The following is a 21826-nucleotide window of genomic DNA, read 5'->3' as shown; positions in this document are numbered from 1 at the left end:
ATCAGATATATCAGAAAGAAAAGAATTCGAAAAAAAAAATGCAATATATTACTACCTATATATTACATTAACCTACTTATATAATTAATTGATCATTCCGTAATAAAAATCAAAGGATATAATTTGTAAATTGTAACATTTTTGGTTGTTTTTACTATTAATTGTTACGATATTAGTTATTTGTTATAATTGCATTATAATAAAAAAATAAATTTTAAAACGTAACAATAATTCAAAATCAAATGTCATTTGTTATGTTTGACATTTCATATTTAAGCAATTATTTACAAACAAAGGCAACTATACAATAACATTCGTTCAAAATTTCTTTCGGCATGTCTGCATCTGTACATATGATTTATATATCCAAAGGAAACAAATTGACGATATTATGTAAACATTTGATTGTTTGGTGTCTTCAAATATTTTGATCGAAGATCATGACATCATAAATGCAAGCATTTCGAGTTTCCTGCGTCCCTTGTTATTATGTATTCATTCACCATGGAACGAGGACGTCGCTTGCCATTCGGTTGCATTAACTTTATATTTTTCATGTTATTTATAACATGTTGCAACTCTTTAACACCACAATGTAGGAATGAAAAAGGAGAACCTGTTGATTGGTAAGAATCTATTTTTTGGTACTTTTTTACTTTTTTTAAATATTATTTTAAAGCTATAAGTTTTATCGTACTTTCATTCTCTTTTAGTTATATTAGTAATCTAGTGTAACTTGATAATTATTTAATTCTCTAATTATGTCACACATTTTATTCTTAAAGGATTATTCATCATATATAAGTCAACTAAAACAAAAGATTTCTGAAGTAGTAGTTTTTCTTTGTTATTATCTATCTTATTTGATGCATATTTTGTTTCATAATGTCAATGTAGTTTTTAAAATAAATTACAGGTTCTATGTGTATAAATTACCACGAGAAAAAAATCATTTGAACCCACTTGTACGAAGAGGAGTTGCTTATATGCATTTGACACCATCAAAACTACGAGGAGGATGGATTATGTCAGATCTCTCTATTAGTGACCCAAGATCTATGGTTGGAAGGACATTAGCTCCACTGTACCAGGTATATTGATAAAATTTTATCAATAATACTACTATTAAAGCCACTGTAAAAAATCAGACATCCATCCATCGACAACATCAGTTGACAAAATATGTCTATAAGAATTAGCATTCATAACATAGCAGTGCTTATAAATAAATTGTATTCATATAATTTAAATTAAGCTTATGTTTTAGCTTTTCCACAAAAAAAATATAGTTATTGTTATGCAGAACTTCATGTTCTGTTATATTTGTTAAAAAAATTTTTTGGAATTTGCAGCTTTAAATCAATTAAAATTTTTAAAAGCAACATTTTAATTAAAATTATGTTATATTTATTTTCATTAATTATGACTAGCTTTTTTATACATTAATAATATATAGGAGTAATATGGTCAAAAACCAATAGCTAAACTAGCTATTATAGATAAAAAAGGTTTTGAAAATTACCTCCTTACTTATGGATAATGTAATACATGCTACCAAAAACTTTACAATGCTATTTAATTTTATTTTTGCATATAATTTTTGTGCAGTGTGCAATAATTAATGTTAGACAATTTGAGATTAAGATTAATATACATATATAAATGTGATTGTACTCATTCTGCTAATTTTTACTTTGTTTTTAGGATAAAAATATTATATCACTTGTATATAATGATCAACCACCAGCGACAGAACACCAACCTGATTTGCTGCAGTCTGTTGCTGAAATGTATTCGAAAAATAAAAAAGGTATGTATTACCTGAGAAAAAAAGCTACTTTTAAGAAATTAAAAAAATTCTTATAGTGTATGGTTGGTAAAATAATAATAAAAATATTTTTTACAAATTTAAACTCTCAAACAATAAATAGAAGTAAGAGTCTGTAAATGTACTACTGACAGGCACAGGCATTCTTCCTCTGTCCAGGAGAAAAAGGAAATATGAAGCTTATCGACTATAGGCTAGCTGTTCCAAGAATTTGAACCCCTTTGATTACTGAATTTATATAAGAAAAAAAAAAACTTTTTTTTAAAGTTTTAAAAATATTTTTTCAGTACAAATGAAACAGGCAGGAGTGAAAAAATTTAAGAAGTTCAAGCTAGGCGAAAAATATTATGACGATTATGATTTAGCTGAAATGTGTAAGATGCATTCGAAGTTTATGAAATCAAGAGTAGAGAATGGCCATACAAAAGGCGTCGTATTGGGAGACAAATTTACAGCACTATGGTTGGTGCATTCTGTTCCGAGGTTTCCGCCTTTACCAGACAGTAAGTACTTAAGATCCTACCCTTATTTTTTCACGCATTTTAATACTAACCATTGTTGACTAAGTCGATGTATTTGAAGATTTCATGAAATTATTTTGTAGCTTTTATTTTATTTAAAATTTAATGGTTTGGTGGTTAGATAAATCCCAAGGTTGCGGTTTTAAACCCCAGGTCGGGCCGACAAAAAGTTTTTGGATTTTTGTGTCAAAAAATCCCAGTATCTGCCCGGAGTCTGTAAGTTGTAAACGTATACTTGGAAATTTCCAGACTGTGTATGCCTGGTAAGCACATCAAGCCGTTGGTCATGCGTCGAACTGTGTCCGATGGTGTCGCGTTTTCATTTCATTGGCATGAACTAGATAGTAAGGGAATAGAGGTGCACTTGTTTATGCACACACTCTGGCACTATATTATCTCCTGAAATTGCAGGAAATCATCTGTTATTATGTTTAATTCAATATTTTTTAATCTTAACATTTTGTCTTTACTTCAAATTGATAATCTGTTGTAATTATTTACAATATATATATATATATATCTTTGAATCGTAGGGAATAATATAATGAAATATCGGTGATTATGATTTAATAAGGCTGTTAAAAACAAAGATACAATAGAAAAAATCATAAAAATCTATTCGGAATCGGGTATCTAACCGTATATGACGTCCGTAACCGTATATCGTATCTTAAAAAATATGACCTACATGTAGATCCTAGTCTGGGTATGTTTTTATTTTAATATAAACATACCCATAATAATATCATATATGTGATAGAGATATGAAACGTGCTCAACTTATTGTGTTGTACTCTAAAGGATGTTTATGACTGAACGATAGTGTATAAATATTACTGTATTTATGTATATATATTATGTTGTAAAGTCATGAGTAATATGTTTACAAGTCCTAAGTAAATAATGTCGCTAGCACTGAATCATTTAGCAATGAATCCACGTGATCGTGATCGTCTTTATAATTCTACAATAGTTTTATTATATTATTGTTGAATAAAAACAATGATTAAGTAAATGTATGTCGTATAATACACGTTTATTGTATAATATTTTGGAAAAAAAATGTGTGTGTATTTGTAATGTATTGAAGCTTTATAGTTGAGAATCTATCTGATATGTAATTTGTATGTTTTTATGTTTATGGCTTCTTATTTATAGTGCTATATTATTTATTTGGGTGCGCTGGAACGCTTTAAGCGATGATTTTATATATATATATAAAAAAATTAAATCCAACCCAAGTCTACTACAATGTACTATTTTAAACTATTTTTTCTTAATTTTAGTGAACGGTTTGAACGTGAGTTCGTACAACTACCCAACTACTGGCATGAAGTATGGACAGACGTTTCTCTGTGTGTCCGTACCGACGTCAACTCTCAACCAAATTGGAACGCAGTTGAAATACAACGAGCCTCTTATAGTTTATCATCACATACCTCAGGAATTTGATAGCGAATTACCGAACTTGGTCGATGTCATACGAAATAAAACCATCGATGCCGCTCCTTGGTAATGTTGACTATGTATACATATTATTTTGTCACATTTAACACTTATTATGTTTAATAATATGTTCATAATTAGCAAGCTGTGATTATAAATCCGGGCAAGTACCAAAGAGTTTCTACATTCTTAATTTGTGTTTATAATTGATTCAATTGCACTGTTCCACCAACAGTGATGAATTAGGTCCAAGCCTCATTTCAGGCAAAAAAGGCTTTACTCAGATGTGTACAGAGACTTAGTTTTTTTCGAATTTCGAAATGTTGTTTTGTTAACCCTATTTCAATTCCGAATTCGAAAACGTCAGCATAATAATGTAAATATTAATAAATACTTCTCCATTTAAGGTATCACATCGAAAGTTTCGAGACGTTAGTTGGTCGGAAATTCCTCTCGTTTGCAAAGAGCGCGATGTTCAACGACGACTTGTACAGTGGTCTCGTGGCTGAAGTGTTGCAGTCAGACTTGCTTGTCGAATCCTGGACTAATGGACCTGGGACTTTGGACTCGGAGTGTACGAGAAATTTTCAGTAAGTATAGTTATTATATATTTTAGGGCTCTTCCAAGCTCACCTGGTCAAAAATCTTTCAGATGAGTGGGCTATGTCTGAATCTCTTTCAGTTGGTGGTAGGGCAGCAAGCGCGACTGGGTAGGTACCATCAACTCATATATTCAGCCACTAAACAGTAATAATCAGTATTGTTGATTTCCGGTTTGAAGGTTGATTGAGCCAGTCTAACTATGGCCTAACTATAGGCAACTATAGGGATATAGCATCTAACTTCCATGTGTTGGTAGCGCATTGGCAATGTAAGAATGTTTAATATATCTTACTGCGCTAATATCTGTAGGCGGTGGTGACCACTATAAATAAATAATAAATAAATATTGGACAACATCACATACATTACTCTGATCCCAATGTAAGTAGCTAAAGCACTTGTGTTATGGAAATCAGAAGTAACGACGGTACCACAAACACCCAGACCCAAGACAACGTAGAAAACTAATGAACTTTTTCTACATCGACTCGGCCGGGAATCGAACCCGGGACCTCGGAGTGGCGTACCCATGAAAACCGGTGTACACACTACTCGACCACGGAGGTCGTCAACCACTTACTGTCAGGTGGCCCATTAGCCAGTCCACCTTTATTTAAGATAAAAAAAAACATTTGCTTGGCGTTCTATACAGGTATATATCGATATACGAATATCAATAAATTCAAGTTGGCATAAATAATCAAATAAAAATAGTTAATAAAAAATATGAAACGAAAGAGTTAATAATAATATGATTACCTCTGTGAATACCACGATATCAAAAAAACCGAAAGAATATTTAATATGTAAAAATTTTATGTACAAGTCTTACTTACAAGGCCCTTACTACCACAGATACTAAATATTGTCCCCGTTAAAGTGTAATTCATAATGAATCCTTTATCGTGTCAGAGTCCGCAACATAGAACGGCTGAAGTTCCCGATCGCCAAGATGTCGTTCACGTCGCACAACGACCACTCCAAGTGGACGGTGGCGGTCGCGCACAAGATGCACAACACGCAGGACACCAAGGTCGCCGACTACTGGGTCTGCGTCGGAGATATCAACAGAGCCGTGAGTCACACAATTATTGTAACTTTTAGTGATGTGTCCACATCACATATCAAATCATCGACCATTACACATAATAAAACAAACTTTTTGGAAATTATTAATGGTTTCAGGTATTTAATTTTTTTTTGTATTTCAGTATTATATTATTACGTAATATACATTAAATTGGTTTTTAAGTAGGGTTTTGAGATGACCTTGTGGGGTGTAAATTTAGTTTCACTCATCTAATATAGAAGGGTAGGGAAGTAATATTCAATTGGATTCTAGCTATTGGTATACGTTAAAGTGGGAAGACGACCCTTTCACAAACTATGCCTTACCTTCGCGTTCCTAAACATTCTGATGAATTACAATATTGATTTCTTAATATTTAAATCTATCTACTCGTATTATATTCGGGTTACGAGATGCTAGCCAGAAAATATTTTAAGTGTGGAGCGACATTGGACCTTCGATAATAATGTTAGGTTTTATATATTCCAGTTACCCCAAGAATCTCGTGGCGGTGGTACGGTCTGTACTTCGGGGCCAATACTGTGGGGGAACTTCGCACATCTCATCGAATCTGTTCAGACTTGCAATTAGATATTTAAACGTATTTTTTAAAATCAAACAACATTCCTGTGGAACTGTGATGTTTAGGTTAAGTGAGCATGGCGTTTAAAATATCGCGACTTTCAACATATACGGATGACAAAACTTAGTGCCTTTAGTATAATAATTAGTGTCTACGGCTGCGTAATTAGGCTCGGTGTGGGTTATATTACTCACAGCCAATAGTGATATGTTTAGTGATAGGCCCAATGTAGCTTTTACCGAATACGACTATTCGGAAAAACTTTACTTATTCGATTATTCGCCCAAAGATTCGTTTGGTTTTTTTACTAATTTTATATTAACTTGACTTGTATGTAATTTTATTGATATCATGTAATACGACGGTATTCTAATTAATAAAAAAAATCGATATTCCAAGTTGGACCGAGTTATATAGAGTTTATTTTATCGAGACTCTGTGTATATACTTAAAGCCTTTTAAATAATATTGTAAATATGAGTGTCTATATATCGTAAGAATGTAGTACTATTAATGTTAAGCGAAATTTGAACTAATTGTATTATATTATAGAATAAAATGTAAGTCCTAATTGTTTATTTTTTTTTCAATCATTTCCCTTACTTATTAGTTTATTTAACAAACAATAAAAAATATTTGATTTTTAAGTATTTATTTATTATAAATATGTGTAAAATAATAAAAGTAGTTTAAAACAATGTTATCTTTAAAAAAATGTACTTACATTTTTGAAGGTCCAGGTTGTTGGAGGAGCATATGGGCAATGGCGCTGTAAGAAATATTAACCATTCCTTACATCGCCAATGCGCCACCAACCTTGTGGACTTAGATCTTATGTCCCTTGTGCCTGTCGTTACAATGTCCCACTCAACCTACAAATCGGAACTCTACAATACTGAGTACTGTTGTTTGGCGGTAGAATATCTGATGAGTACCTACCTACCCAGACGGGCTTGCACAAAGCCCTATCACCAAGAAAAAATATTTTAACGATAACAATTATGTATTATAACACAATTAAAATGTTATTTAAAGTAAACATTACCATAAAATTAATTATGAAAATAAACCATAACAATACACTACAATACCTTCTAGCTCGCGAAACCATAAACCATTTTTCATCCATCCACCGCATTGTCAGTAACATTTAAAAAAAAATACACTGTAAGCCATTCGGGGTCCCTTGACAATGGCACTTGCCCCGTCTAAGTTATGGTAAAGACTACTAAGAGGTATATTTTTCTTGACCATCTAAATATTCTTTACCTTTTGTACTGTGCGTTAAATGGTCCGGCGTCTTTATAATAACGGAACTATTAAATAATCAAAATCTACCTGTCTATTCAAAATACTCAACTTTCAGATTATATACATCTAGTATTTATTGGTATATGCTATCATATGTTTTTTCTGTCTTATTAAATTTAATAATATTGAAGAATTCCCCAGTACAACTAGAAATGGCCTTTTTCTTCATACATTACGGGTTTTTTTTGTAAAATATTTAATATATTTTTTGAAGTAAATACAGTGGATTTCGGGTATAACGACGATGAAGAGACCACTGTTATTCTGTCGTTACATCCGGATGTCATTACAGGCAAAGACAAAAAGATACAGACATGTACATGGTTTATATTCCTTCATTGTTAAAAATATTTGCACACATAGTTATTTATTGATACATTTAAAAAATTGTGTAATATTACTTTGCTTCAATTCATTTTTCTGTGCTAGCACACGCTGTAGGGTGTATTCTATTTTCATTACGCCTTCAATGTCTATAGTATCCTTTCTATCACCAAATAGACAATATCTTTTGAGCCTTGTCACAGCACATAACACATCCTCAGTTGTAGGAATCTCACCTTCTTTGTCATCTTCTTCTTCCTCCTCATTTTCCTCATCTTGTGTCGTAGGTGATGGAACAACAGTTTCAACAATTTCATTATCAGTTAAATTGCTAGTCGTGATAAGCTGACTGTCAATACTGACATGTTTCCCAATCCGCAACATTTGTTCCGCTTGACGCTGTTGTCAGCTGTGCCAATGGTATTTCCAACTCATCGTCAATTGTTATGTTAACCGAAGTTTTACAGAACCTAGCCTGTAGAAAACACTTTTTGATCCTATCAGGAGTCACTCGAGCCCATGCCGTAGTTATCATCTCAATAGCATCTAAAAGATTCACGGAAAATGAGCCTGCCGCATTTTCGACATCGTTCATCATTTTCTGTACTAAAATCTTCCGATAATGACTTTTGAGGGTTTTAATTATTCCTTGATCAATAGGTTGAATTGTATTTGGCAGTAAAAATGCCAGTTTTATGTTGGTAAAATTTTCAATTTTAGGATGAGCTGGGCAATTGCAAATAAATAAAATGATCTTCTTTTTTTATTTCTTAACTGGGAGTCCCATTTTTGTAGAACGTTTTCGAAAATATCTGAAGTCATCCAGGCCTTTTTATTTAATTGGTAGTCAAATGGTAAAGATTTAACATTTTTGAAACACCTGGGCTTTTTTGCCTTGCCTATGACCAATAAATTTCTTTTTTCGCCTGCCATGCTTGATGCAACAAGCACGGTGATTCTATCTTTTGATAATTTTCCACCTACGCACTTTTCTCATTTAAATTTCAATGTTTTTTCAGGCGTTAGCTTAATGTCTCATCTGCGTTCCATATTATCAATTTTGGAAAAACTGTTTTTAGCCAGTTGTCACAGTCCCTATGCGACACGCTAGCGGCTTCTCCACAAACTTTGCCTACAACAATATCGTGCCGTTGACGAAATCGGTATATCCAGCTTTCCGAACACTCAAAATCTATTTTCCCAAACAGTCTGGCAAAATGATTAACTTTTTCTTGCAGCAGACGACCGCTCAAAGGTACGTTTTGGCTTCTTTGAGCTTTAAGCCACACTAGAAGGGCTTGTTCAACATCTTAATGCGTCGGCTTGCGGTTTTTCTTAATTTTTAAGGATTTGGACTCAAAGCACTCTAATATTTTATCACGGTTTTTCCACATCGTAGATATTGTTGAATGCGAAACTTTGAATTCTTTGCATAAATCAGCATTGTTTGCACCATTTTTCAATTTTGAAACGATTTCCGCCTTTTCTTTAACAGTGAACGTGCGTCTAGGAGCCATATTTATTCAAAAGTTTATTATACACAGTTGCTACTCTGAATATCAATTTGTAACTGAACCATTTTAACTCGGAAACGTACACGCTTACCTACCTAATTACCTAGCTAATATCTATAAACAAAAAGTAAAGGTTGTTGTTGTTTGTTGTTGTTGTTGTTGTTTAAAGTAAAGTAAACGTGTGGATGTAAACAAAAGATAAGAAAGCTCGTTTGTGACTTTGTTGGCTGACTCCGGTCGCAACATCAGCATGAGATTTCTGAGAATTTATTAAAACTATTCAATAAAAACAGTCGCTACGTCCGAACTCGACGTTACATCCAAAGTCACTATAGCCATATGTTTGTAACTTTGTACATAATTCAAGGGACTTAGATTTAACGTCACTATAGAGGAATGGTCGCTACAACCAAGGTCGTAATAAATGAAATCCACTGTAATAATAAATAAAAATGAATTTGTGTATGTTTGTCTTCTATACGTTTCTTAACTGTTCATCCGATTGTGATGAAACATTGATGATCTTTTGTCAGTAAGCCAATGAAGGTAACTGGCTTGCGAAGCCGTGTCGGGTCGCTAGTAATTTAATAAATATTTCAACGGTGCTGTATTTACATAAAAATTGCACCTTCTTGAATGGGTGTATTAAAAAAAAAGTCGCTTGCGTCCTTGCTTGAGAGTCAAGCCTACTTCAAATCAAATTTTATAAAAATCGGTTGAATTATTCAATTAGGACTTCGTCCGTAAATCACCCGAACAAAACAGCAGTTTTTGTTTCAGATTTAAAATTTTACATATAAAAGAAAGACAGAGTCGTGTGACTATAAATAAAAGAATTATTAATAAGAAATATTTTATTACAACACAAACATTATATACATCGGTGTTTTACGTTGTTCATTAAGTCGATAGCGCTATCAACTATTACAAACGCACTGAAGTTTATCTACGATAAGTTATGAAACCTTATTTCATATGTAACTATAATGGCTTCACTGGACTAACGGACAGTGTGACTTCCATAAAAACCCAAACGTAGATAATTGGCACTGTGCGAATTAAAATTCGATAATAAAAAGCATTTGCTTGAAATGAAATTCGTATTGTGGCTTAATCGCTGTCGTAAGGTCGAGTGGTACGGACTGTTGACAATCAATCACTTTGTTATTTTGAATTGTTTTTGAATCATTTGGTACCGAGAACTTGGCACAATGCATCTACTATCCCGTGCCGTCGAAGGGATAAGCAGGTCGTGACATACAAACTAGAATATATAGTATGGTAAAACGAAATAAGTGTTATAAATACAGTAGCTTCATATGTTCATTGTGATATAATTTTGTATAATTAAAAGATTCTTTGGATAAAAATAACAATATTATTATGATTCGCGTATAAGATAAAAAAGGCAGTTATAATTAAAGCAATCGTTGATTATAAGAGTAGTAATTAAATAATAAAATAAAATTATTAATGAGCTTAACGATAATATGTTCGAATTATTCAGAATTTGGGAAAAGCAAATCAATACAGACACTAATCTAATTAACGTATCTATTTACATGATTAGTTCAATTTTTAAATGAATAAATGACTTGAGAAATTAGAATTGAATCGACTGAATTTTGGAACGAGTACTCCAATACATTCAACGTCGCATAATCAATGGGCGACTCTCAGAGAGGGCATCCTCGTGAACCAAGAGTCTTGTTTAATCTTCAAGTAGTAGGAGTCGCGCGGAGAAGGGCTTGTGAGTGCTTCTTCTAGAACTTTCAAGGCACTGGTTGGGAGGACCTTGGCGCTGTACTCCGCCGCTTCTCCGGGCATGGTGACGGCGCAGGTCGCAGTGGATGAACTCACATCAGAACTCGGGGTTTCTGGGCGACTGTAATTAGAAATGGAAATTTTAGACTTTGTCTATTAGATTATTGAGGTAGTGAAGCTACAGCATAAATTAGAATTACCTTGAAGGCTGGCTTGGTAGTGTAAGCTGTACGGGCGGCGCATATATTTCGGCGGCAGATAGATCTGGCGCGTGTAAGAGTACCACATGTAGTCTGCGCGCGCGCAGTGACGCTCTAAGCGCCCGCGCAGCTCCCCATGTTCCCCATCGCACTGCAGCGGCTCCAGCATTCCCTTCGCTCGCTTCGTTGTCTAACCGAGACAAGTTCTCGCAAGCAGTATCTGATGTCAATCCTAAAGACATATCGTTAAGATTTTATTTAAAAAAGTCTTACTAAACGTATATTAAGGCTGAAAACAGAGCAGTGGAATATAATCTACTCGTCTATATTTATATTTTTCTTATAATCATAGAATAACTCGGTGTCTCAGTTGTACATTTTCATCTAATCAACAATGTATATGATCAAAAGCTTAAAGGTTAGCATAAGCAAGACAAGATTATATTAATCTACGGGATGAATTACATTGCTTTTACTATTAAAACCTACCTATATGTTTTAATTTTAATAATAACACAACACACATACATAAATATACAGTGAAAAAGACAACGTTATAAATGATCGATTATTTCATCGATACTTTAAGCGATTATTTCTTTAAAAAAAGTGTCGCTTGTTACAGTTATATTAATATTAATTTTATTTACCAATATAGAATAGGCGTCCGGCATAAGGATGATCCGAAGCAGCAGCGGCAAGCATTGGGGAGAATGTCCGCGCGACTCGCAGCGCTCCAAGCACATTACTACGCAGCGCGCTTTCCCAGCAGGGAGCTCCTCCGCGACCGCTGCTGCCCGCTGTATTGATAACTGCCCATACACCTAAAATATATAATTTATCATTTAGATAGTTAACAAATATACTGTAGATAAACTGGTATTTGCCGAGATGATTTATTCATGAAATATTTCTATACTCATTCATTAAAGCTCCTTTTATGCCCAGAAAACTAAAAAGTTGCTAGTTACCTGGTTATGTGTAAGGTTATATGAATATTTTATATTTACGTATACTTAACGTAATGTAATGTCAGAGCGGTCATTGGTGCTATTACGGTTCGAGCATAGCAACAGTTGCTGTCAAATATTTGTTGCGGATTGATAAATGTTGCAATCGATAAATTAGTATTATGGAGTATTATGCTACTGCATGGGACCATAATACTGATTTAAATTTTTGATTAAATTTGTTTTCATTTGATATTAATCCACAACAAATATGTGGTAGCAACAGTTGCTATGCTTTAACCGTTATAGCCCCACAGGTCATGTTTTCCAGAACCAATCTTGATAAAAGTTAAACAAAGGGATCTTAAGCGCATGGTAGCCTGGGTCAAAAGATCAAGAATCTAGATGAATTAAATACAAAACAAATTTGATTGCATTAGCGTTGCCTTTATAAAACTACTTTAAATAAAACAGTGTTGTTAAGCGTAGCGAATTGTATAACTTTGCAATCAATTCGCCGTTAGTAACATATTATAGCTTAAAGCTTTATTGATGCTACATGTTACTTATACATAATTTTTGTATTAGGTATTCCTACTTTGTGTTAGTATTAATATAGTATATTTTAATATGGCGGATTAAATAATAGGGCGGCATCTGTCTGCTACTGATAACATTATTTACTTGAACGTTGAAGTGTTTAAGTTATCGTTGGCGCTCGTCCTGCTTAGTCACTCCGTATTACGTAACTCCTACCATCCTCGATAGATGGCTCTTATGTAGTAGCTAGCAATCTCTTTGTATATCACAAATGAAAAAGGGTTTGTCAAAATATAGCTTAAGTTTGAATTATTACATTTTTAATCCTTTTTTTTTGATAATAACAGTTAAAAAGTTTTCCATAATTAAGTTCAGAACTTACTTTTCGACAGATCCTAACAAGCACTGCTGGTGTAGTGGTATCATGCAAGATTCCCATTCTTGCGACCCGGGTTCGATTCCCGGGCAGTGCATTACGTTTTGTTGTCAAATGTAAAATTAATTAGTCATAAAGGATTATCCCTATGACCCGGTTGTGTTTCTGGTTTTGTACTTTATTCTGTGTGATGTAGGTACATTATATGTATATTAAACAAATTTTAATTTTAATATAATGAATTAGGTAATCATTTTGACTTTGAATAATATGTACAAAACATAGATTATGTAATAGCATAATATGTTGCCTCACCATGTTCACCAGCTGGCAAGTGCTGCGCTGTTGCTCTAGCTGCTTCTTCTAATAGATCCTCTCTCGCCACATCCAACTCCAGTGTAGCAAGCCTCGGCGGCGGTTGGTCTTCAGGGGTGGCAGCCACGTGAGCCTGTAACCAGGATTCAGCCAAACGCGCCCCGAGTCCACCTTGACGACAACCGGCTATGACACGCCATCCTTTACTGCTTAGGTAGGTAGCTATCTATAAAAACAAAATATATTTAATTAACGTAAAAATGTTAGCTCCATAAGCTTAATTATTTTTAAACCAAAATGTATAAAAATTTTATATATATATATATATATATTATAAAATTATATATGTTATAAATTAGATGAAAAATTTAAAATAGAATATATAATTTTAACATAACGTTAACGAATAACTCATTTTACATAACGTTTATTTTCGATTCCCTGTGTATTAACTATTACTACTGGGTAAGTATTTTTAAAAGCCTGTCTGTGTAAGTTCCACTCCTTACTTATTCTACCGTTAAACAGCACTTCTTCATATTGTTGAGTTCCAGTTTAAAGAGTGAGTGATTACAGGCACAAGGGACATATCTCCTGCCGGGGGGCTGCAGTGACCACTTACCATCAGATGAACCCTTCGATTATAATAAAAATTAAAAAATAAAGTCAAAGTAATCTCATAATTATTTTTGATAAAAACAAAATAATATCAACTCAAAATGAATTTTCTTCCATGATTTATTGTATTTCATGGAGTGATAACAGATCCATATCTGTGCATTGACACAATTAATGTTATCGTATTTTATTCCTAATGGCATAATTAATAATTATGGAGTTATAAATATTATACCCACGATTATTTATAGTTGAAACAATTATCATTGAATTTGAACAAGTTATTACAAATTTTCCAGTGCTATTAATTACTTATTTTTTTAAATCTCATTGTAATAGTGAACTTTTAAGATGTACCTATATTTATATTGGTCGATGTTGTACTAATCGATTACAGATTAAGATTAGCCGACCGAACAGTGAGTATTATACTTAGTAACTGTTTGCCCAAGCTCGTAGGTGTAATCACTATTCCCTTACTCTCATAATCCGTTTAGGCGGAAATCCGATACGTCCGGAGAGAGCTCAGGCATAAAACCAACAGCTTTACGTACTTTGCGAGGCACGAGACTGTAAATGTTGCCATCTTTAAAACTAGGATGTGCTAAGAATGTTGCAACAGAAAATTCCATTTACATTTCACCTTTATAGCCTCGACAAAGCCCTGATTAGAATCTAATATGAATATTCGGTACCGAAAACCTTAAAAATAGGTTTTTATCTCTAACACATGAGTTTTATTTGTACAGACAAACATATGCATATTTATGTTGCATTTAGCAATAAATATCAATTATTAAATAACAAGGAAAGAACGAAAAAGATAAAAGCCATTGTGATTACAATGAATAATGTTATGACCGTTATAATTTAATAAGGGGAAGTTGAATAATCTAACATTAAGAATTACAAGAAAATATACCTGAAGTCCTAGCGCGGAGTCAACTGAGGTAACGAGTACAGTTTTGGCGCTATCGACAGGCAGCACCTCCGCCACGCGCACTTTTCGTAGCAAGTAAAGAAGTAATGCGCCCACGATGGAGCATAATGCCGCAAACTGCAGGCCGAGAGACAACCACGTGAGAGGGTCCATCTTACAATGAGTGCATTGTTTGAATTGTTATCTGAAACGGAAAAGAAAATTGTTAATTATTTTTACTTACACTAATTTTTATCAGTTAACTATTTATACTTGAAAATGAAATACTACTAAAGCAATATACATAAAACTTATACCAAAAGATGAAACTAGTTTCGGAGAAGCTTATAATATTATTATACAAGAAGTTGCGCTTCGCAGTTTCATCCGCTTTAAATTTGAATTGTCTACGTGACAAGCGTGAATTTACGTTCTTGTATATTAACCCTTTCCCTGTCCTCTGTATCACATAATGTGATTCATGCGAATTGTTTAACTATTTTACGGGCTTGGACGGAACCTGTTACCCTTTCAATAAATAAGATTAATTACAAATTTATCAAGAGCATATATTGTTCCATAAAGTGAATGTATGCTTGAGCAGTTTCATCATATTTGAATTATGTTGTTTCCAAGTAAAACCAAATTTAATGTAATTTAAAACGTTACAAGACCATTATAAGTTTCAAATGCGTTCTGCAAAAAGGTTAGTTGTGCCAATAGCAAAAACGAAACGGTTTAATAGAAGCAGTTATGCAATGGCAATCAAATTTATACATGATCTAAAGAAAACTATAATATAGATATTTTAAAATAATAAGACAAATTAGATATAACGTCAGTAGTAACATTAAAAGCATTTTACTCTGCATTTAAATGTGACATTATATAATATGTGAGCATTCTAAATAAATTATAACGTCATTTTGTTTATATATTTAAAATGAAAATTATATAAGTAAATAAAATATAGATGTAATAATGTAATGTAACGAAGTCGTGCCTTTTTCGGGGTTCATGCATGAACCGTCTTCTTTTACATTCTGCATGGTGTAAAAGAAATAAATAAAAGGGTCATTCACCTCGACCGAAATCTAAATACAATACAGCTTACTAATCGATAAAAATTATCAAATATGTTATTTCTACTTAAGGTTTAAATAGCAGGATTATATAACAAAGCATATAAATACACAAAAACAATAGTTTTATGAAACTACTACCAAAACATTTTAATAGTAATGTGTAACGTTATAATATAACATTCTTAGCTGTAGTTGAAAATTTTATTGTTTAATTAGAGCGCCCATTGATTGTTTGTCAAAGCGGTGTAGTGTTATATGCAGTTTAGTAAACAAATCGCATAAAGGCCGTTGTCTTTGTGACGTTAAAGAATTATTGTTTTCAGACAATGAACTTCTCATACGAATTGCAAATTAATCGACTCTTTGAATATTATTAAATCACTATCATAGAGCTGCTTATATTTTATAATTCTGTTTAAAATATAGTTCATGCCTCCCATGTTGGTATAACAATTCATATAAACATCGTTTCCGCCGGCCGAAACAAGGGCCCCAATCAAGTGCTACGAATAGAAGCGCTCTCCTTGCTATAGATCTCCTCCTCAGTTGAGGTGCAATTACTAAAATATATTTTTTAAAAAATATTAAAATTAAATGACGTCTAAAACTAAACAGTGTTGCCAGCTAAGTTCTGCATAAATAGAAAATATCTAAAAACATCGACCTATTTGTCGCACTAGTTTATTTACCTAAGTGTCCAATACGATAGCGTATGTAGAAGGTATTCATGTGTGTGTCAAATTAAAGGTTGTGTTTGTATTTTTTACGTGTTCGTGTGTATGGTCGAGGTGATAGATTACATTGGTATTTGGTCGTCATGTTTTTAATGTGTGCTACCTCGTCTCCCACTAAAATTCCTAGACTTCTGTACCGAGAATTAGCGCATAGCGTATCCCGTTAGTTGGCTCAAAGACTTTTCAATGTTGATTAAATCTCTCGCAATATGTGTATTCGAATCTCTAACCTTAATCTTTTCTAAAAGTATAGTTTTAGTTTTCAATCTATAGTGTCATTGGCATTGAAATATGATTATTGTTTAAAATATATGGTTTTTAATTTAAATTTGAATAAGTATTTTAAAGTCCGCTCCTGGACGTCTCATACATCCGTCAAGTAAACTCATCAACGAAAACGTTCCAAACAATAAATATAGTGCAACAAAATCACTATGTTTATCTTTGCTTTTCCGATTAAACAAAACAGGGAACGTTTCATTGAAGTTTGTTTGAATTTTTTACTAATTTATCATCGTTAACACATACATATATTTTATTGTGGTTTTTACAAGTTTAAGATAATTTTAGAAGTTACGCTATTTACGAATGCAAAAGGTTTTAGTATATCTGCTATTTTCTCTTATCTGATCTATTCAACGAGGGTCTATAAAGTTCCGTTGCTGGATGGAGGCCTGAGCTAGTTGGTGCCACCTCAACCAGTCCTGTGCCCTCTTTATCTAGCGGTTGTCCGACGACTACTTTAGATTTGATAGAAACAGTCTCAGAGTTGTCTCTATTCGAGGATTTATTTTCAGAATTGGTTAGTTTAGTGTTTAATATAATACCACGATTTCCAAAAGACAGTGTTCGTTTAAAAAAACAACAACAAGACATGCTTTTAAAAGTCATGTCGCTAATATTACTGTAAATATTGCCGTTTTGGAATTTCCTATCAAAACTCAATTTGTGTCAAAATCAAAATATCAAAAGCGTAAAAGTTAACAAACTAAATAAAGACGAAGCATCATCGACGAGGGTTATTTGTTTGTGTTTCATTATTAACGAACTGACTTCTAAGAATAAAATTTATTGTAAATAAATAAAGCATCTGTGATAAAAAACGAATGAAACAAATGTACACGCGCTCAGTAGCATTTAAAGGAAACAAAACGACTTAGCGGTTTAATGAGTGGTAAATGCTTAGAATAGCTTTTTCTCTCATTTGATCTGTATGGTGATAAGATTTTGAAGGAGTAAATATTCAAGAAGGTAATATTCTCACCTCTCCTGAAACAATGTATTTTAAAATTTATTCTCACATTACGAAATGACTTCCTTTGAGATATAACAGTATCTAAGTAACGTTAGTGATATGATTATCGGTATTAAAGATTGAACGCCTGCTTAAAGTTCGAGTATTTGAGAAAATAGAGATGCACTCTATATTTTCTCACTCACATAATCCGACGGGTAAATTATCTGACAAGAATGGAGAGAGCTCTATCGCAGGACCAACGGATCTACATACGAGACACGGGAGTTTAAGTCTGACAACTTCCTTACTTCAGTATACTAAATACTCCTGTATCTAGATTAAATATTTAATGGTTCGACCACGTATCTAGGAAATTTTAAGCTCGGCATTATTTAGATCAAAGTAATAATCGTATTACTTTAACTTGATAATAATTAGAACAAAAACGTGTTGAATTTGCAACGAAATCCTTAACTAAGTTGTACAAGTAGTACACCATGATTAAAACGGTATGGCATTAGGTTTCAAAACATAGTCCAAAGGGTAACCGGTTAGGCTCCCGTTGATTCGCATAGAAGCATTTTTTATACATACCGACTTCTGTTTGCATAAAAAGAAAATATTTATATTTCTTATTTGGAGAGAAAGCAAAGCCAGTAGTGTGACTTTACGTAGTCTAATCTTATAATCTTAGTGAGAAGGCTGGAATGACTAATACCTATAATTATATTATAAATACGAAAGTTTCTATATCTATGTATCTATCTGTTCTTTTTTTAGGGCAGTTTAGCTGTGATGAATGGTTTCATTAAACCTATTTTTTATGAACTTTGTTTCAACATCAAAGAAGGACATAGGCAACATTTTTACTTCACTCTTCGAGGGAATAAAATAGGGGATGAAGTTTTGTGTGCAAGTTCTTCAATTTTTAAGTTGAAGTTGTAGTGTTTTTCATTTGTTTGTTTTTTTATAACCAAAATGCATATAGGTAATAGGCTTTTTAGAAAAGTTACAAAATATTAATATTTTAGGTTTTCGGTATATTCGAAAATAAAATGTCTATACGTTAAAATTTATTTCGATGATTTGGTTGCTGTTTTTGAAAGGAGTTTTATCGCAACCGAATCTCACCCGGGGATATTTTAGTGTCGATAAATAATTTTGACAGTAAAATATCAATTATGATTAAAAGGCATACGACATGAAGAGTCATAATTTATGTGGTGACTTATTTTATAATCACTTTGTAGAATTTAGTAAATAATATTTTTTATTTTTTTTATTCGTTCTTTAATTAATAGTAAGCTAAGCTGTTTACTAAATACGTATGTAGTTATAATAATCAATATATTATCTTCTAAGAAATTTAATTTTTATAATAATTTCTTATCACCGAAATTAATTTTGTAATATTTATAATGAACATGCATCACGTCAATTTGCACAAAGAACGTAGCTATGAACTTAATGATCTTGGATTGTTATCATTACGTGATGCGACGATTGTAAGATAAAAACGTGAGAAAGATTTTATTGTACATTGTTTATCGTTATCTTTTTAGATGAATGAGGAAGTTCATGGTCATATTTTTACTCGTCTTTAACATTGTTTTATATTAATAATAAAAACTGTTGTTACTTGTGTTTTCTATGTTTATCGAGTTTAACTTACCATAATTGTTTGTCATTCTTAGGGTTTTAAGGTTATTGAGAGGTCTTTGTATTTTACAATATAATTGATATTGATTGTAATGTTGTATTTGCCAGTAATTCAGTACAAGGGACAACACACCTTAAGTTTCGTGGTTTTCAGCTCGTTTAAGTGTTAGTCTCTATGGGTGCAGGTGATAATTTTTCTACTATTTTCACGTAGACTATTTGCACAATTTAATAAAAAAAAAAAGGTTACAATAAAATTTAAATAATGCAGTAATTACAATAGTAATTAATTTATCTTTGTGTATATACAAACGCCTGTAATGTAGCTGTAAACTGTGTGAAAAAATTACAAACATGTCGAAAACAATATTTCATAGTAATAGATTTGCAATTAATGAATGTAAATTATTCTTTAACATTGTTTTATATTAATAATAAAAACTGTTGTTACTTGTGTTTTCTATGTTTATCGAGTTTAACTTACCATAATTGTTTGTCATTCTTAGGGTTTTAAGGTTATTGAGAGGTCTTTGTATTTTACAATATAATTGATATTGATTGTAATGTTGTATTTGCCAGTAATTCAGTACAAGGGACAACACACCTTAAGTTTCGTGGTTTTCAGCTCGTTTAAGTGTTAGTCTCTATGGGTGCAGGTGATAATTTTTCTACTATTTTCACGTAGACTATTTGCACAATTTAATAAAAAAAAAAAGGTTACAATAAAATTTAAATAATGCAGTAATTACAATAGTAATTAATTTATCTTTGTGTATATACAAACGCCTGTAATGTAGCTGTAAACTGTGTGAAAAAATTACAAACATGTCGAAAACAATATTTCATAGTAATAGATTTGCAATTAATGAATGTAAATTATTTTTAGACAATTTGTTATTGAGAGAATATAATTTTAGGAAAAATTAAACTTACGGATACTTAGAAATGGAACAAAATTATAAATCAATGCTATCAATTACAGATCTAGCAATTAAAAATCTTTAGCGATGTATTTAATGCATTGGCCTGGTTTCAGCGGAAGACTACGGTTAGCGGTGAAGTCTGGAATGGATGCAATTAGAATTCATCCATCTGCATCTGATAGTGTAATGCACGTAATTACAGATTTGAAGCTATTCATACGATAGAGATACTGTTTTACTTAAGAAGGCCAGTACCAATAAATTTTATACGATTATTTCTTATACAATTGAAGAAGAGTAACTATTCATATAATCCGAATCGGCAGCTTTAAATTAAATTTATCTTGTAAAATTATGATTCAAATGTGCTTGTAAAAATATACTTCATTTTAACAAACAATTAAAGTTTAGGAAGCAAGTACAAATTAAGTTTGTTTTTAATTAAATTTTGAATAAACAGATCCGTGTTTCTATATCAAAGATCGCTATGGTAGGACTACGTTGTTTAAATCGAAATCAAAATCAAAATATTATTTATTCAATTTATATAAGCACTCTAGAGTTACAACATGACAACTCTAGACTTACTTAAATAAAACATTGTAATGTTGAATTAAATAATATAGCATACTATATATCGAAAAATATAATACGCAGTGAAAAGTAGAGACGTTGGTTTAGACGTGTGGCAATTTTTTTAAATGTGGAAATTATTGCACCGAGTACACAGCAGAAACTGACCATTAATAGAAGGCGTGTAAGTTACTTAGGAGGTTGTCGAGGCCTTGTTTGTCTATAGATAGATGTTTTAATGCCCAATACATTTTTTGTCTAGAAAAAGTAGTCTCACCCAGCCTCTATCGGAATGTATACAAACGTTATTAGATACAAGTTAGTTTGAAAAGCGTACGGTCATAATATATTTCACAATTCTTGCTAATCCTTTGAGGGTTTTGGTCGTGTAATATGATTTGTTCCCTTCTCTCAAACAAGTGGTTAGGTATCGTTGATAAAATGATATTTTGACGGCAGATAATATTTCAAGAAATACACAAAAATTTGCTTCGAGGTTTTGGGAACAAGAAATGTTTTCACTTTTTAGCTTACTTAAATAAAACGCTTAGTAATGCTTGTATCTTTAATTACAAGAATCTGCTTGTATCTTTAATTTACAAAATCTCGTGAGTAAAGAAAAAGTTTTTAAAATTGGTTTTCTTATTTCATACATTTGATTTCATACACTCAAAAATGATAAATTTAAAACGAGTAATTTAAGAAACTACTTAAGTTGATGCTGTAAAGTTACT

General features: G+C 32.2%; 3 protein-coding genes and 1 non-coding gene across 5 annotated transcripts in view; 2 read left to right on the top strand and 2 right to left on the bottom strand.

Annotated features, from left to right (window-relative positions):
* Positions 1-288: 288 nt before the first annotated feature.
* Positions 289-6622, top strand: LOC125068870 (deoxyribonuclease-2-alpha). Of its 2 annotated transcripts, XR_007119798.1 has the most exons (9): positions 289-626; positions 917-1091; positions 1705-1810; positions 2116-2331; positions 3636-3861; positions 4203-4385; positions 5311-5473; positions 5957-6127; positions 6532-6622. XR_007119798.1 is itself a non-coding variant. In XM_047678221.1 (8 exons), exons 1-8 carry the CDS (start codon positions 490-492, stop codon positions 6056-6058), a joined length of 1308 nt encoding a protein of 435 aa, XP_047534177.1. In that variant the 5' UTR covers positions 289-489; the 3' UTR covers positions 6059-6525. The 2 variants fall into 2 exon arrangements, 1 of the variants encoding a protein (XP_047534177.1); XM_047678221.1 differs by lacking the exon at positions 6532-6622 and having other exon boundaries at positions 5957-6525.
* A 693-nt stretch (positions 6623-7315) lies between these two features.
* Positions 7316-9233, bottom strand: LOC125068992 (tigger transposable element-derived protein 4). Its single transcript, XM_047678397.1, is given in 5 exon segments — positions 7316-7350; positions 7763-8049; positions 8051-8450; positions 8453-8716; positions 8719-9233. Coding segments are annotated over 5 exon segments (1470 nt in total). The 5' UTR covers positions 9203-9233.
* Positions 9234-10038: 805 nt separating this feature from the next.
* Positions 10039-21826, bottom strand: part of LOC125068827 — a 49385-nt gene continuing 37597 nt past the window's right edge. Inside the window, exons 2-6 of the mRNA XM_047678147.1 lie at positions 14885-15086; positions 13345-13570; positions 11814-11987; positions 11164-11395; positions 10039-11084 (exon numbers count right to left, since the gene is read on the bottom strand). Of these exons, the coding sequence (XP_047534103.1) occupies positions 10862-11084; positions 11164-11395; positions 11814-11987; positions 13345-13570; positions 14885-15055 (1026 nt within the window). The 5' untranslated portion in view covers positions 15056-15086 and the 3' untranslated portion in view covers positions 10039-10861. The remainder of the gene's footprint in view (positions 11085-11163; positions 11396-11813; positions 11988-13344; positions 13571-14884; positions 15087-21826) is intronic.
* Trnag-ccc lies at positions 13056-13126 on the top strand. Its single transcript has one exon. It is a non-coding gene; the product is annotated as a tRNA-Gly (tRNA).

This window comes from Vanessa atalanta, chromosome 14, assembly GCF_905147765.1.
Source record: "Vanessa atalanta chromosome 14, ilVanAtal1.2, whole genome shotgun sequence".
NCBI lineage: Eukaryota > Metazoa > Arthropoda > Insecta > Lepidoptera > Nymphalidae > Vanessa > Vanessa atalanta.
The sequence above is the reverse complement of the archived record's forward strand: the minus strand, read 5'-3'. Positions and strand labels throughout refer to the sequence as shown.

What these genes read in the sequence shown, in the direction of transcription:
- LOC125068870 (XM_047678221.1), top strand. Translation starts at nt 490, where the DNA reads ATGTATTCATTCACCATGGAACGAGGACGTCGCTTGCCATTCGGTTGC. An exon ending in CATTAGCTCCACTGTACCAG is followed by an intron (nt 1,092 to 1,704) that starts GTATATTGATAA and finishes CTTTGTTTTTAG; the next exon opens with GATAAAAATATTATATCACT. An exon ending in GTTTCCGCCTTTACCAGACA is followed by an intron (nt 2,332 to 3,635) that starts GTAAGTACTTAA and finishes TCTTAATTTTAG; the next exon opens with TGAACGGTTTGAACGTGAGT.